Below are 15,065 nucleotides of genomic sequence, written 5' to 3' on the forward strand. Positions count from 1 at the left end.
ATGGTGATAATTTGAAACTTTTTTAATGCAGCCTTCCACACATGCTGTTCAGTTTTACAAGTGTGAGAGGGACAAGAAGACTTAGGAATTGCTGTGTACACTTCTGCTTCCAGTGTGCCACACTTTGCGTTCAGTCATCAGCACTTTTTATTTTTTCTCACTGTATTTTTCTTGTCTAGACACTTCACAAGGCAGCAGGCAGATTGTGCAGTAGGGCACCTCAAAGATCTTTAACACTTCCTGCAGGGCACCCTTCCAAGCATGAAACAGGGCAAATTTTAAAATAAAATTACACCAGGAAAAAAATAAAAGGAGGAAAAAAAATTCAGCAAGCTTTTGAAACCAACCATAGCAGATAGATAGATAGATAGATAGATAGATAGATAGATAGATAGATAGATAGATAGATTTCTACAGTTACAAAAGTGTAGGTGTTTTTTCATTTAATATTGGTGTGTGCAACCATGGCTATGGTTGTGTAGCCCAGGCTGCTTAAATGGTTCAGCTTTTTCTGTGCTTTGTGTGGTTGCAGTTACCAGCCAGGCTGTTTGTATTTAGCATTTTTTATTATCATACATGTATTGTGATGAACTCATTTATAAAACAAAGTTCTAAGATAATGCTTTTGATGTGACTGTGTTATGTAACCACTGCATAGATTCCAGTAGAAAACTAGGCTTTGGTAACTTGTTACTGATAATATCACACTCTGCATATGTGTAGGATTTGGAGTTCTTTTCAGAGCACAGATTAGTTCCTTACTGGTCTAATAAGGTGTCTGTATCACTTTCAGCACGTGGGATGCAAAGCAGGGCCCGGTGAAGGATGCCTACAGCCTGGCCAACAACCCTCAGTACAAGCTGGAGGTGCAGTGTCCACAGGGTGGTGCTGCTGTCTGGGTCCTGCTCAGCAGGCACATCACTGACAAGGTGCTGGCTCTGCACTGCAAGCTCTGCCACAGCTTCTGTAAATCTTTCTGTATGGCTTTCTCTTATTATTTCTCTTATTATTTCACAGACAGTATATTACTGCCTGTGTTCAGGTGTTGTATGCTTGTGTACATTTGGAATTTCTTAATTCAGCAGGTACATGTACCTCCAATTGAAACAGAGTAAAATTTGAGCTAAGTCATTCTATTCCACTGTAAATGTTCTGAAGTAACTGAATCCTGGGGCCTGAATAAGTTAAATTAGTGGATGTTTGTTTACTTCAGGCATTTGAAAAAGAATTCTCTTGGGTATCCCAATAAATACAAATATCACATCATATTGTGTGCTGATCAAAAAGGATGGATGGTAGAAGGTGTACTTGACTCTGATCAAGCATTCATGATGCTTCACAGAATATCACAATTCTGATTTGTGGTTTTTTTTTTATAGGATGACTTTGCACACAATCGGGAATTCATTACAATGGTTGTATACAAGACTGATGGCAAAAAAGTTTACTATCCAGGTTAGTATGCCTTAATTGTCAAGAAGCTGATGTTATAAATAAATGAAGAAGCACTCAGAGTTTTGTGGAGAGGAAAGGCCCTTTTTTCTTTAAAACTAGTTGCCTCATTAAGAGGTCAGTCTTCTGAAATCATTGTTTTGCTCCATTTGATCCTTCTTAAAGTCTACACTGAAGGAATAGGCCATTCTACACATGCTGTAAGCACTCTTAAGAGGTCTACATAGTCTTGCTGACACTTATTTTGATGCAACATTTTCTTTGTTTTTTCTGGTTATTTTTCAGTGCCAGTAGTTAATGCTTAGAGGGAACAGATGCTGTGTGTTAGTTTCTGTGATAGCCTAATTATTTCCTACATTTGTGAAATTATTTAAAGGTGTACAGCTTCCACAAAATGAAAATAATCAGGGTTAATTGTCCCATGGATTTGGCTTAGTAAATTACCTAAGCAAGCTTATGAAATATAGGTGAACACTTCAGCATATTTCCAAGTATCAGGCATGGAACGTTAAAAATGTTCAAATTTTATCAAAATCTCACTCTTGGTCATTATACGTCAGATTCTTTTCATCTTGAGGAGAAGTGGTTTGCTGTAGCTGTGAAGTAGCCAAGTATGCTTTATTTCAGGAGAGAGAGCAGATCTGAGACACAGGCTGAGACACAGGGTGTAAAGGTAATGCCCAGGTTGAATGGATAGACTGAAACTTTAAGGTAGAGCTAGTAAGTTCATCTTTTTATTTATTCTTTCTGTTAAGTTAGAGATTGCTAGAAATATTCCTTGGAATTATTCAGGGAAGGTGCATCCTAAAACAAGTGGTATTTGGCTGGTTGCTTTTACAGATAGGAACCTCTTTAGAACCAGGTTTGCATTCAGGTAGCTGTTCCTGCAACAACTCCCTCAGTAGATTTTAAAGCTTTTTTCATCCAAGAGTGGAATTTATGGGACTTTTTCTATTGGAATGGCTAATGAGCATTGCATTGTTTGCATCTGATCTTGTTCAGTGAACTCTGCTGACCAGTTCCCCCAGAATCCAAACTTCCCTGACAACCCAAGTCTTTCTGTGGAAAGATCTCTTGACACCTGACATCATCTGGTTTTGCAAGAGCTCCTCTGTGAGGAGAAGTAAACACCCAAGTTGCTTTTGGGGTTCCTGGTAGTTGGAGCAGTGCTTATTTTACATGTGTGTCTCACTGAAAATGTTCTTAAGTGAGCAAACCTAAACACAATTGTATAGTAGAGGGAATTCTTCAATTGCACTTGAAAGAGACAGCCTAACAAGACCAGTACCAAAAACTGAACAATTTGTATGTTTTGTCTTGCTACACAAACTCTTAAAAACTTCTGATCTCACGAGCTCAAACTTGTTTAAAACCTTTTTCCATGGAAATAGATTGGTCAAGCTGCACTATTATTTTTAACCATCTGTTAAAATGAGATGAGAACAAAACAGCTTAATCCTTTGGCAGCAAGGCCGAGATTTCCCATTCCTAAGCTTCTTATTGTTTTATATTAATCCTTTCCCCTCTCCCATGTTGCTTTGTGGAAGAAAATAAAAGGACCTGATCCTGGGCCTATTGAAGTAATTGGCTAGACTTGGTCCTGCTTCACTGAAATTAAAAGAAGTCTGGAAAGAACCAATTAGAGGCCAAATAACAAATTACACTGTCTAATTATGAAAGCAAACATTTGGGATCTTTCTAAGTACCACATGTGCATTGGTATTGGGATGCAGCTACATCTGTGTAATGATCACAGGGATTTGAAGAGAGAGGGACAGAAAGTGTGTGTGATTTTGTTAAAGGAATTAACATGTTTTGAAGTGTTGTTTACAAGGTGGCCAAAGTTCTGGCAGCTGGCATTCTGGAACTGTCCAGCCAATGGAGAAAGAGCAGACACTTCAGAGATTTTCAAAGAGTGCTTAAACATTCATTATCTTTCTCTTGAAATTTCAACATAATTACAGCAGTCTTCTTTGAGTAGTGGCATTGATGGGAGATGGATAAGCAGTCCTTGCACGTCTTGGGATTTAAGCTGTACTTTGAAGCATGGAATTTGTGTCTTGTCATGTGTGATGTACCTTTCCTGAAAACAGTAGTTGACTGTCCTTTCTATGGGTAAATCTTGAGGCTCTCATCTGTTCAGAGCACTTGGGTCTGTTCAGTCTAATCTTAGAAGTTTACCAAGCTAGGGGTTTTTTGGTCAGGAAAAAATGTTCATTCTTTCCTTTTTCAGCTGATCCTCCTCCTTATATTGATGGTATTCGGATCAACAGTCCTCATTATCTGACCAAGATAAAGCTGACCTCTCCAGGTTCCCATACATTCACCTTAGTGGTGTCCCAGTATGAGAAACAAAACACCATCCATTACACCATCAGGGTATGTGCTGTTGTTTCATAATGAATGTAAGCAATTAAACTGTGAAGTGTCCTTTGTTTTTAAATTTGATAGAAAGGATATTTCTGAATTAATATTGCTATCCTGGGGAGGGGAGCTGTGAGTGATGGAGCAGAACCACTGGATGACATGTTTGATAATGTTCTCCATTTGTAGTAACAAAATTTTAGTAACAAAATCAGCTGAAAAATAATCTTACTTTCCAGAGTAAAAAAGTATCTATGTGCAGGCAGATCATTGGCTCTCTATGTATTGAAAAGAAACCTATTTTAGATCCTGGTTAAGATGTAAAGGTTTTTGACTTCTCTAGGTCTTGACTTAGGATTTGGGTTTTTTTCTTAACTGCTGAGTCATATAATGATCAATGCTAGGTTTTTTCAGTGAAAAAAAGAGTAAAATGCAGATTGTTTCCATTTTGCTTGTTTTGTTGGTTGTTTTTTTTTTTGGTTGGGTTTTGTTTGGTTGGTTGGGTTTTTTTGGGGAGGATGGGGAGCAGGATTGTTAAGAAAATTAAGTCTTAGTCCCAGCACTATTCTGAATTTTGAGTTTGACACATGGTGATCTGGTATATTGTCAGTCTGAGTTTGACAATTGGTAACACAGGCATGAAGTGAACAAGTATCTAAATGCTGCTTTCTTTTAATTTGTCATGATTACATTTGAAAAGTGCAAGAAGAATGTGTAACCTGCTGCTTCTTTTTACAACACAGGTGTATTCTGTGTGCAAGTTCACCTTTTCCAAGATTCCCACACCCTACACCATTTCCAAACGGGTAAAGAAACATTTTCTTTTATGCATCACTGGTTTGGCTTTTCCATATTTGAGATGTACAAAGTTTTAAAATATATTTTGATACTACTGCCCCACCTCAACCACAGAGTGTGTTGTTGCAGCTGTGCCATTGTAGATATGCTGCAAAGCCTTTGTAGAACAGACTGGCCTTTGGAACAACAACCCATACCCTAATAAGTCATCACTCTGGTGCAGAGTGAAAACCCCCCAGAAGCGTTGCTCATTTCCCCTTGGGAGAATTGTATTATTTTCTTGGAAAAACTCCTGGCATGATGGGACAAAATCAGCAATGCCAAACCAAAGGCACCAGTAGCAAGACCATAAGAAACAAACTTAGGATGGCAATATCACAACACATTACTTGTTCCTAAATTTTTCAAAGATACCTCAAGGGTCTGTAACAATTGGAATAAGCACTCCTGTTGCCAGACAGGATCAAGGAAGTATATCCATTGTACATTTCCTGAGAAAGTATATCCATTGTACATTCTCTGAGGGTATAGGAACAGGGGGGAGAGTGAAGAACTTGACTGAAACTAGGTCAAAAGCTCAGGCAGTTTTGGGGCCAGCTGCTGTTCATATTTCAGCTGTCAACATGAGCTGCAGTTACACCTTTAGCTGAAGTATAAATATAGACAAGAGCTCACAGGATAAAGTAACTTGCATGTATTTTCATGTTTTAGCAGTTTGATCCTCAGGAAAGCATAAACCAGCAGCTTTACCTCTGTACCTACCATGCATACCCTGGGGAATCCTGTTGTAGTCAGAAGTCTTGTGTTCAAACAGTAACTTGTTCAGGAAGAGAGAAACAAGGGAGTTTGAGCCACAGTGGAACAGTCCATTTGCTAGGACACTCATGCCTGAAGGCCAGGACTGCATTACTTTGTGTGCTCAGGGGGACATGCTGGCTTGCAGCTTGGCTCTCGAGTTCAGACAATGTTCCATACCCGCTGGTATTTCTGGAACAATCCCTTGAAGCCTGTTCTAGAGAATGGTGAGTGAATAGAGAGATTGCTGGGAACAGCAAGATGGTTTGTTTGGTTCTTCCAGAAACCATTGTCCTATATAGCTGTTAAAAACTGGCCTTACTTTGAGGAAGTGTTTTAAGAGGTCAAAAACATATTCAAGGTGAAAAGCCTGTTTGAGGAGGGACATCCATTTTATGTTGTGATATGTTTGAAAAGAGAATTTAGTATGTAGAAAACTCCTGTTGATTATTTGAACATATCTGTCTAGTATTCAAAAAAACAAAAAAGGTATGTTCTGTCTATCCAATGCCAGTTCTGTCTTTAGCATTGAATACAAAAAGTTAGTTACCTGTATTTAATGCCTGTTTGGTGATTGCTTAGCAATCATCACACTCAAAAGCAAGCAGAGAACTAAATGACAGTTTAGCAGTAAAAACAAGTTCTGTTAGATGTCCTATACTGGAATCAGGTGGTCACCTCTGGAGCTCACCAAGCCCCGATGTGATGCCTGGAATTAAGAGCAGCAGAAGTGGGAAAGGGCTAGAAAGCTCCACAGCACACAGCAGTTTTAGGTTCCTGGGTAGTAGCATGGTAAGAGGCAAAATTCCTCTTGCTTCTGTACTTACAATGTTTGAAGGGTTTGGGCACTGATTGGAGAAATTAAATGAAAAGGGAAAATGCTGCCCCTTCCTGCTTTGACAGAGACAGGAGAGAAGTAGCAGGAGAGATGGATCTCAGCTATAAATCTGTGAGAATGCCTGGCATGCCTTACAAGTCTAACCTTTCAGTGTAATGAGTAGCAAAAGGAACTTGGAAACAGATGGGCTGCTTCTCAAAGTCTGAGCAGCATTTTTTCCCTTGAGTGTCTTTATCCTTGCAGAATCTGTCCTTGTGGTTATCTTGTCATTGCAGTGCTGGTTCTTAGAGTGCACAGAGGTGATGGACAGGGCTGAAGGCAGAAATCTTTAAAAGCAAAGGTTACAACACTGTTGGTGTTGTACTACCTGTATTGCTGCTGTTTCTCATTTAATCCAACAGAGGAGTGTCTGAGGACAAAAAAAACCTGTGTAGTCTGGTAGGCATGGGATAGATGGGAATGTGGGTCTTCTGTTGGCTGCAGTTTGTCACAGTCAGAAACAGTCACTCAGTGCTTGTTTAATGTAAACTGGAAAAATACAGTACATATCTCAGGGATGGGATGTAAGGCTTTGATTGAGGGGGAGGGGGAGCTGCACGAGACTTCACGAATGCTTAACACCACCCTTCACTTCACTTGAAAAATTAGGAGAGGTCACTGAAGTCAGTAACTTCTAACGTGAGAGGACCCTCTAGTCTTGTCTGTGTGTATATATAAGCAATAGAAATCTTCAAGATCTGTTTTCTGTACTTTTGATTTCTTTCAGGTTAATGGACAGTGGAAAGGTCACAGTGCTGGAGGATGTGGAAACTTCAGAGACACCTACAAAAATAACCCCATTTATCAATTCCAGCTAGACAAGAATGGACCATTGCTCATTGAACTACGGGGACCGAGGTTTGTAGAAAATAATTGTGCATCAATACAGTGAAAGCATTGCTTTCAAAGATAAAGCTTTGTCAGTATCCACTTGGGGAGGGTGGCAAGCTCATGGAAAATCCAGAAAACAAGGTGTGGGAGTTGACTCAGATTTAGTACTATTTGTTTCTCTTTACCATCAATAGTGTTTTAAATCTACACATTAACTACTGAGAGAAATCAGCAGCCTTCCTTTTTCTCTATGTTTTGGGGTCTGAGCAGAGCTAGGGAAGAAGGTATAAAGGATTTCTTCTTAAAACTGATTATGATCATAATTCCTTTTATTTTGTAGTAGAGCTAATATGCAAGATACTAAACCCTTACAGCTCTCAGACACCTCTGAAAGTGCATTTACTCTGCAACTAGCAGGCCAGGAGAAGTGCTGGATGTCAATGTCCCATAAAGTAGTCTTATGCAGGCCAAATTCCTTTGGTACAATGATTACCTCAAAATACCAGTTTTCAGTACTTCTGAATAGCAACATCTCCTGACCTGCAGTCAACTGTTTATCCTTTGTAAAGCTGTACAGTGGGCCCTACAACGTGGCAGAACTTTTCTATCTCTCCTCCCCTCTTTGAGGAAGCTCCTTCTCTCATGAAATGCAGATGAAGGCAGAGGTGTGGCTGCACAGTTCCATGAATTGAGCAGTTGTTTGCATTTTTTCCTGCACTTGCATATCATTTGGGTAGTTTGAAGGACAGAGGCAATGGTGCCTGTCATATGCATTAACAGGAGCAGACAAAGTGTCCTAAGTTGGATTGCAACATGAGAAATTCTGCTGAGATCACTGACACTGAGTCCTCCAATAGCAATCTGATCACACCCCAGGATCTCTGCCATGTGGCACAGGAGTGTGTCACAAGCTTAACTACTTGAATTCTGCTTGAGTGCACAGGCAGGCTTCTAGCAGGCATTTTCCCTGCAGTCCAGTTCTAAACCTGAACTGAGTTCTGTCTTCCTCCAAATACTACATTCATGTCATGGTAAATTTGACTTAACAGTTTTGCCACAAATGTGACAAAACTTCTAGATGTCTTTCAGTTATGCTGTATAGTTTTTAATAACTAGTCCTCTTCATGGTAATCCTGATGACCCAAGCATCTGAAGCAAGTCTGTCATGTCACTTGCAGGCAATACAGCGTTGGTTTTGAACTTGTCACCGTCTCAACAGTGGGAGATCCTGGTTCCTATGGCTTTCAGAAAAAAAGCAGTGGGGACTACAGGTAACACTTAATGAAGTCTGTACAGAGATTTGAAACATGCTTTAGATCCCATTTCTAACAGGTAGTTTTCTTTATCATAGGTGTGGATTTTGCTACTTGGAGGTGGAGAACACATTTGCTGGAGTTTACAACATTATCCCCACCACATTCCTGCCTCAACAAGAGGGGCCTTTCTTCTTAGATTTTAACAGTACTACTCCTCTTAAGGTGTCACAGCTGCAGTGAGGAGACAGAACTGTGCAGTGCTGTTTAAGGAGATGGTTTTGATCTGTCCTACAGCCTGAGAACAGGTGAAGAACCCTTATTACACCTGCACAAAAGATAATTACATCCTGAGTTATAGCCAAAAGCATGGAATGATGGATTGCCAGGTAACTGTGGCAGGCAGTTAGCTGTGGGTTTGCTGCTATGGTCCAGGAGTGAGCACTGTTCAACGGGCTTGGGAATAGGCTAAAATGCATATATTCAAATGAACCAGCAGAAGAAGAACTCAATTTATTGCAGTTTTTCCACACTTTGAATCAAAGTCTAGTGAGTTACAAGAAAAACTAATATTGAAATTCCCTCTTCCCCACATACAGGGTATAGGGGCTAAAGATTCTATTCTTAAATATAAACATATAAGAAAACAATATTCTTGTGTATTCTGCTTATTCAGTCTCAGGACCAAATAGCTTTTATTACATATTTGTGCTGCTATCTATGTTTCCAGCACTGAACTGGTTCTCCCATCTAAATGTAAATGTACTACTGCTGAGACAATAGTATTCCATGTGTCATCTTCTCTGGAATGTGTATATAGGAGTACAGGAAAAGGAAGGTTCCAGCTTTAGCTATTTCTAAAAGCAAAGCAATTGCTTTGCTCAAGTTATGTGTATCTTGAGAGCTGTTATTTCATATCTGTATGACTTTAGTACATAATACAGCAGGAGGTTCTGTGGCTTTCTTCCTGCCATCTGCCAGAGCTAGGATGATCCTGATGAGCAGGAAGGACAGGAGGTTATCCAGCAGTAGTGGCCAGGCAGTGCAGCACAGCCTTCCCTGAGCAGCTGTGAAAGGTTTTCATCTGAAGATCCCCTGTAAGATTCACTGTATCTACTGAGGGTAGTCTCAGTTTCTGATGCAGGGAGATGCAGAACTGCCCACCATCAGCAACTCAGCAAAGAAATATTTTATTTTCATCACTTTTGTAAGTATGCATCATGTAGGGAAGGGTCATTTAAACATCTCTCCCAATAGACCACAGCCGCAAGGAATGCACTTGCTGATTCAATTATGGACATCTTTGAAAAGATACTTCTTTCCTTTTAAGTTGAAACCAGTGAAGGAATTGAGCACAAGGTCAGAGTCATCAATAGAAGCAGGGTCAGAGTTCTTAAGAAAATAGTGGAGGTGGGATTAATGCAGAGCAAGTTATTTTTTCAGAAGACCTCCCACCACATGTTCTTCCTCTAGATCTGTATACATTGTATCTGAAGAGGATTCAAGACGAGAAGTTTTTTTTAAATACCAACTGCCTCACAGATCCTGAAATGGATTAAATTTTGTCATTTTTACAAAATTTACAATATTTCACAAGGAGGGAGAGGGTATTTTTAAAACAGCCATGGGAATCTTGCTGCCATTCACACTGGTTTAGCAGTTTTTCCAAGCAAAAAGGTAGCATTTAAATCTTGCTTTAGATTACAGGTGTCACTTGGCCATTGGAAAACTGAACACTTATTCTACAGTAGCACCAGAAATAGCTGTGGGCTAAAATTATTCCCACAGAAATCTGCTATTAGTCCTCTCCAGAAAGTAAAAAACCCTTTTGTTTCATTTCCTTCATCAGACAGCTGCTTAACAAGTGTCTGGCACTGAAAGGGCAGGGATAGCTCCTGCCTTGGAAAACACATGCCTTGCTGACTGCAGTTCTCACAGAGACCATCTGGGCTAGGGAATTTGTGACAAGTTTGTCACAGAGTGACTTACCTTCTTTTGCAGGGAAGTTTCTGATGGTTATTGCAATAAATCAACAGAAGGAACAGCATGGGCACAAGCTGAGAATAAAACAGATTAGGTTCTTTGTAGATATGCTTGGCTTTTGGAGTATGTGCCAAGCACTGCTTCACCCCTAGAATATTAAAGTTTTGTTCAACTCCCATTTTCCCTAGAGGTTTCTCTTAAGTTTTTAGCTGAGGCTAAACCAGAGTAGCAGTGGAGTCCTCCATGTATCTTACTACCTCTAAAGTTGGAGGTAGTGAGGAAGTCTCAACTGAGCATCTTTTTTGGCAGTACAAAAGGCAGATGCCAGAAGTGCAAGCTTTCAGCACCAAGTTCTTACACACTCTCTGCTGTTTGAGATCAAGCTGGTAGACTTGCCTAGAGGAAAATCTGTTGTTGTTCTTCAGCAGTTGGTTTCTATCCGGCAGGAAGGAGGTTTTCTTTCTCTTTCTCCCTGAGCACAAGTTAGTGCCAAAGCTTATGCTGCATGAAATGAGAGCATAAGGCTCAGCTTCCGTACTGTGCAGAACTTAACTGAACTGAAAAGTAAGAAATGTACTCACTTTCCTAATGCCAGGCAAAGACATTAAGGCCAAAGGATCCTGTCCCCACCAGGATATGTCAATATTTCTTACACATTTGGGACAGTCAGTGGATTGGGCTCATCCCCATTAATGCACAGAACTTTAGTGTCAATCTTATATATATAAAGCAAAGTCTATTCAAATATTGCACCTGCATAGGGTACTAGAATGCCATCACTGTGCATTTCCCTTCAGATATAGGACAGAACACTCAGGTGAAGTATTTAAGAGGTACTACAAAATATCCATATAAATTGCAGCCTAGGGATTCTGGTTATGGCAAATTAATTTTGCAATAAAATTTTCTTGCCCTTTTTTCTTAATGTAAGCATTTAGGATTTGCTTTAGTATTTTCTGTCAAATATATACTCTCATATATTTTCCACAAGTAAGTCTGGAAAAATTATTGCAAAGTGAACTGATCCTTAGATTTTAACATGACCTCAGGACACTAAGTTAAGCTTTTCTTTCCCCTGTACTGTTTAGCATTTTTTGAGCCATGTGACAGAGAACATAGTTTGTCCTGTTTGTTTTGTTAGGCAGACACAGGTTAGCCCTTGGTTGATCCAATGCCTCAGTTCCCAAAGATTCAGTGAGACACAGTACCATGGATGAATGGTATCAACAGCTTCCATCCCAACTGCCCCTGACTGTGAGTCTGAGTTCAGTCCTAGTCTCCTGCTGCAAGCTTCATGTAACTATTTTGTACAGTTGTCATGCATTTAACCACACAATCTCTGCAGCCTTTGAACAGCTACCTATTTAGGGCTAAGTTTGTGTGTACATACAGTAGAGGTTTTCATCGCTTCATCTAAAAGGACACTGAAATTGTTAATACCAAAGAGAAGTAGAACTCCTAGGTTAACATTTCCTTTATACATTCTCATATCAGGGCAGATGAAGCAATCATGTATACTTTGATACACCAGAGGCTTATTTTTATACCCATGAAGGCAGCTACTATCATGTTACCCTTCAGAATCCATGAAGAGCTTAAGTAAAAAGTAACTGGAGAAAGCTTGTTCATTTGCTTGTACGCCATAGCAATGTATGTTCATTTAAGTCTGTCATATTTATAATTATGGCTTTTATGAAGTTTAAAATAAAATGAGTTTTCCATTAATTTGTTAGACACACAGTTGTGCCTGTTTGCTTGCACATTTGAAGGGTGATTTACCTGCCAAATCTGGGGCTCACCAAAGGAGGAAGGCTGCACCATGATCTTTCACCAACTCTTGCAGCAGGGTGATAGAAAAGGAAGGGCAGAGTGGGTTCCAAACCCTTTCAAACTTCCAGATCAGTGGTTTTACCCAGCTGGGAGCTGAACCCAATGAGGACATAGGCAAGGCAGCACACACACAGAATTAATTCATTGTGCCCAAGTGTGGGAAGTTTGGGTTTCCAGTTTGAACTGGCAAGATGAGAAGAAATTTTATAACAAGAGAGGTTAAAAAAAATAAAAGGAAAAAAAATCACCACCAAAACAACATTCAAAGAATCCAAGAACATGAAACAGGTGTTGACTGAGAGATCTGCAAAAGTGAGATTCAACCACAAAGACCTCTGCTAGTTTTCCAACTGAATGCAACACAGACAACAGCTCAGCTATGACAGTTTAAGTAAAAACACTTAATACAATGTGGCACTCCTGTACTGCTTTTCATATTTAATACTGTCTATCCCAGCTTTTTCCTAAGTAATGATCACATCAGAAGCTGGAACCACAGACTTCTTTCCTAAGCATTTTTTATGCTTGGAACTCTGGCAGTGAAAGATTTCAGTCTTAAGGTCTTCAGAAGATGTAAACATTTAAATGTCTAACACAGTTACAGCTTAACAGCTATAATGTGATGAATCTATTTTTCTATGAAAACAAGATTCTTTGCCTCCAATACGAATGGCTTTACAGCCAATTTCAGCAGCATTAAGTACAGAGGTCTTATGTAACAGAACACCTCCCTTGTCCTGCACACTAAGGAGGTTTTAGAGAGCCTGACTGGAGCTCTGGTCTTGTGGCACAGTTCAGAATAAACTGTGAGCCACGTGTGCAGGGATTTGGGAAGCTAGAAAGAGGCACCAGTTGCCCACGTACCTCAATGGATTCTAATACCCGTGTGACCTCAGCCTGCAGTCTTCAGCTGGAAGTGGATATTTGGAGGCTAAACTTGCTGTGGGAGAAGACTGGTTCCTAGCACTTGAGATAAACTTCACTTGCACAGACTCAAAATGTGGAAAACAAAAATGTTTACTGTAGTGTGAAGAATTTTACATTAACTTTGAGAATAGATACACAAGCTGTGGCAGGGATGAAATACAACAGGACTGCAAAAACAGAATAGAAAATACTTTGGGCAATACTAAGATTCCCATCAAATCAACAATATAAACTGACATTTTAGAGAAAATGGTGCTTTCAGAAATGCTTAGTCACCAAAACTGAAGAGTCCTAGGGTTTTTACTACCACTTATTAGCATAATTATCAGACACTACTACTGCCTAACAGCTGCTGGCAAAACATGCCCCGTGCCCTTTCTAGTTTTATTGAACACTTTGTCTAGGGCATACTAAAATCCCAAGTCCCTTTAACAGTTATAAACCCCCACACAGTACAACCTACAGAGAAGCTTAAGAACACATTGTCAATCTACACTGGCAATTCCTTTTCTTCATGCATATTTCAAGGGCAAACTCCTTATCATACTCATCCTGAAAACATCTATGACTCCCATTTTTGAGGGGAAGAAAAAACAACCAAAAAACACTTAAAGTGCTGAAAAATAATTCTTCACTTCTCAGGGAAGCAGAAGGGCAAGGGGCCAATCAACTCTTTTTGGTCACTGGAATCACCTGCAGAGTCCAAGCCAGACTCAGGAAGGTGTCTAGAAAGGGCCTCCCACTGCTGGGCATTACCATCCCCTTCCTGTCATCCATCTGTTTTATAGGCTTTTAGAGGCATGACTCATTTTATTTTCTGTGAGCACCAAGGGAAGAGTGAAGGCTTTCAGACCCCCCACATGCAACAGCTTTCCTGTATACAAAATATTTCTACAGTTTCAGCATAATAAAGACCAATACAGATGTTTAAAGATTATGCCACTTGTACTCAAGAGACTGGTTGTATCTAAAGAGCATTTCATTCTACAAAACCGAAGCCAAACCACTCTCTGCAAAAGTCTGGCTTGAATTTCAGACCCTGACTGGCATGAATTTACACGGGAACATTACTAGTTATTGCTTCAGCCAGGCTGCTACAAAACAATTTACAAAGTCTGTGAAATATGAGCACAGCTTAAACACTTGATAACTCGTCCGGCCTACAAAGGATTTACTGAATAAAAACTTCAGCCCTCCACATCAATTAAACTTCTTAGTGCATTTTTAAATTCTCAGAGTAAACGCTTAAGATTTGGCATATATTATTGGCACAACGTTCTTCAAACACTTAGAAGTTCATGTATAAATATTTAGACTCCCATTATTCAGGATGGGGCACGAGAAGGCCTCAGCCAATCTGGGCAGCTTTCCTGCCCGCACAAATTCCCTCTTTGATTTTCATGCACTGCAGGGAGAGCTGCTTCATTCGGTTATCCAGAGCCAGCCCTTCCGAGGAGCTGCTCCTGGTGCTGCTCCTGTTCTTGTTCGCTCTGTCGCTTGTCTTGTTCTCAGCCCCCTCCGCCCTATCCCCTGCAAAGAAAGGATTAAACTGCACGTTAAACCCGGATTTCATTCTGCAAGTTAAGCGCTTCAAGCAGGTGCCTCTGCATCTTCCTTTGTCAAAGCACACAGAAATTACAGGAGCAGGAGCAAGATGCTGTAATAGACCAAGTTGGCCTTCCAAGCCATGCTCATCTTGTGCACTGCATCAGCAAATTAGTGAGAACAGCCTTAAAATGGAGCAGACAAGGGCAGTGGTAATCCTCTAGTCTGAATTAGTCAGCCAGGGCTGGCAGAGCCTGCAACAAGCTCCTTCTGGCATGTTATTTTTTGTGGGGATTTTGCTTTGGCTTTTTTTCCCCTGGAAAGCAAGATTTTCAAAAAGCAGGATAGTAATTTAAATAAATGAACTCAGATTTTCCTCCAAATAAATGTACCATCAGAATCCCACTGAT

At 40.1% G+C, this 15,065-nt stretch overlaps 2 protein-coding genes and 1 long non-coding RNA gene across 3 annotated transcripts in view; 1 reads left to right on the forward strand and 2 right to left on the reverse strand.

The window, feature by feature from the left end:
• CAPN7 (calpain 7) overlaps positions 1-8,756 on the forward strand; it is a 25,064-nt gene extending 16,308 nt beyond the window's left edge. The window contains exons 14-20 of the mRNA XM_005423954.2: positions 794-929; positions 1,380-1,455; positions 3,686-3,831; positions 4,560-4,622; positions 7,014-7,144; positions 8,296-8,388; positions 8,469-8,756. Coding sequence (XP_005424011.1) covers positions 794-929; positions 1,380-1,455; positions 3,686-3,831; positions 4,560-4,622; positions 7,014-7,144; positions 8,296-8,388; positions 8,469-8,613 — 790 coding nt within the window. The 3' untranslated portion in view covers positions 8,614-8,756. The remainder of the gene's footprint in view (positions 1-793; positions 930-1,379; positions 1,456-3,685; positions 3,832-4,559; positions 4,623-7,013; positions 7,145-8,295; positions 8,389-8,468) is intronic.
• Positions 8,757-8,868: 112 nt separating this feature from the next.
• LOC115948213 lies at positions 8,869-11,151 on the reverse strand. Its single transcript, XR_004082059.1, has 2 exons — positions 10,360-11,151; positions 8,869-9,465 (listed from the first exon to the last, which is right to left on the reverse strand). It is a non-coding gene; the product is annotated as an uncharacterized LOC115948213 (long non-coding RNA).
• A 2,031-nt stretch (positions 11,152-13,182) lies between these two features.
• Positions 13,183-15,065, reverse strand: part of SH3BP5 (SH3 domain binding protein 5) — a 51,224-nt gene continuing 49,341 nt past the window's right edge. Inside the window, exon 9 of the mRNA XM_005423983.2 lies at positions 13,183-14,640. Coding sequence (XP_005424040.2) covers positions 14,459-14,640 — 182 coding nt within the window. The 3' untranslated portion in view covers positions 13,183-14,458. The remainder of the gene's footprint in view (positions 14,641-15,065) is intronic.

Source organism: Geospiza fortis, unplaced genomic scaffold (genome assembly GCF_000277835.1).
Source record: "Geospiza fortis unplaced genomic scaffold, GeoFor_1.0 scaffold346, whole genome shotgun sequence".
Taxonomy (NCBI): Eukaryota; Metazoa; Chordata; class Aves; order Passeriformes; family Thraupidae; genus Geospiza; species Geospiza fortis.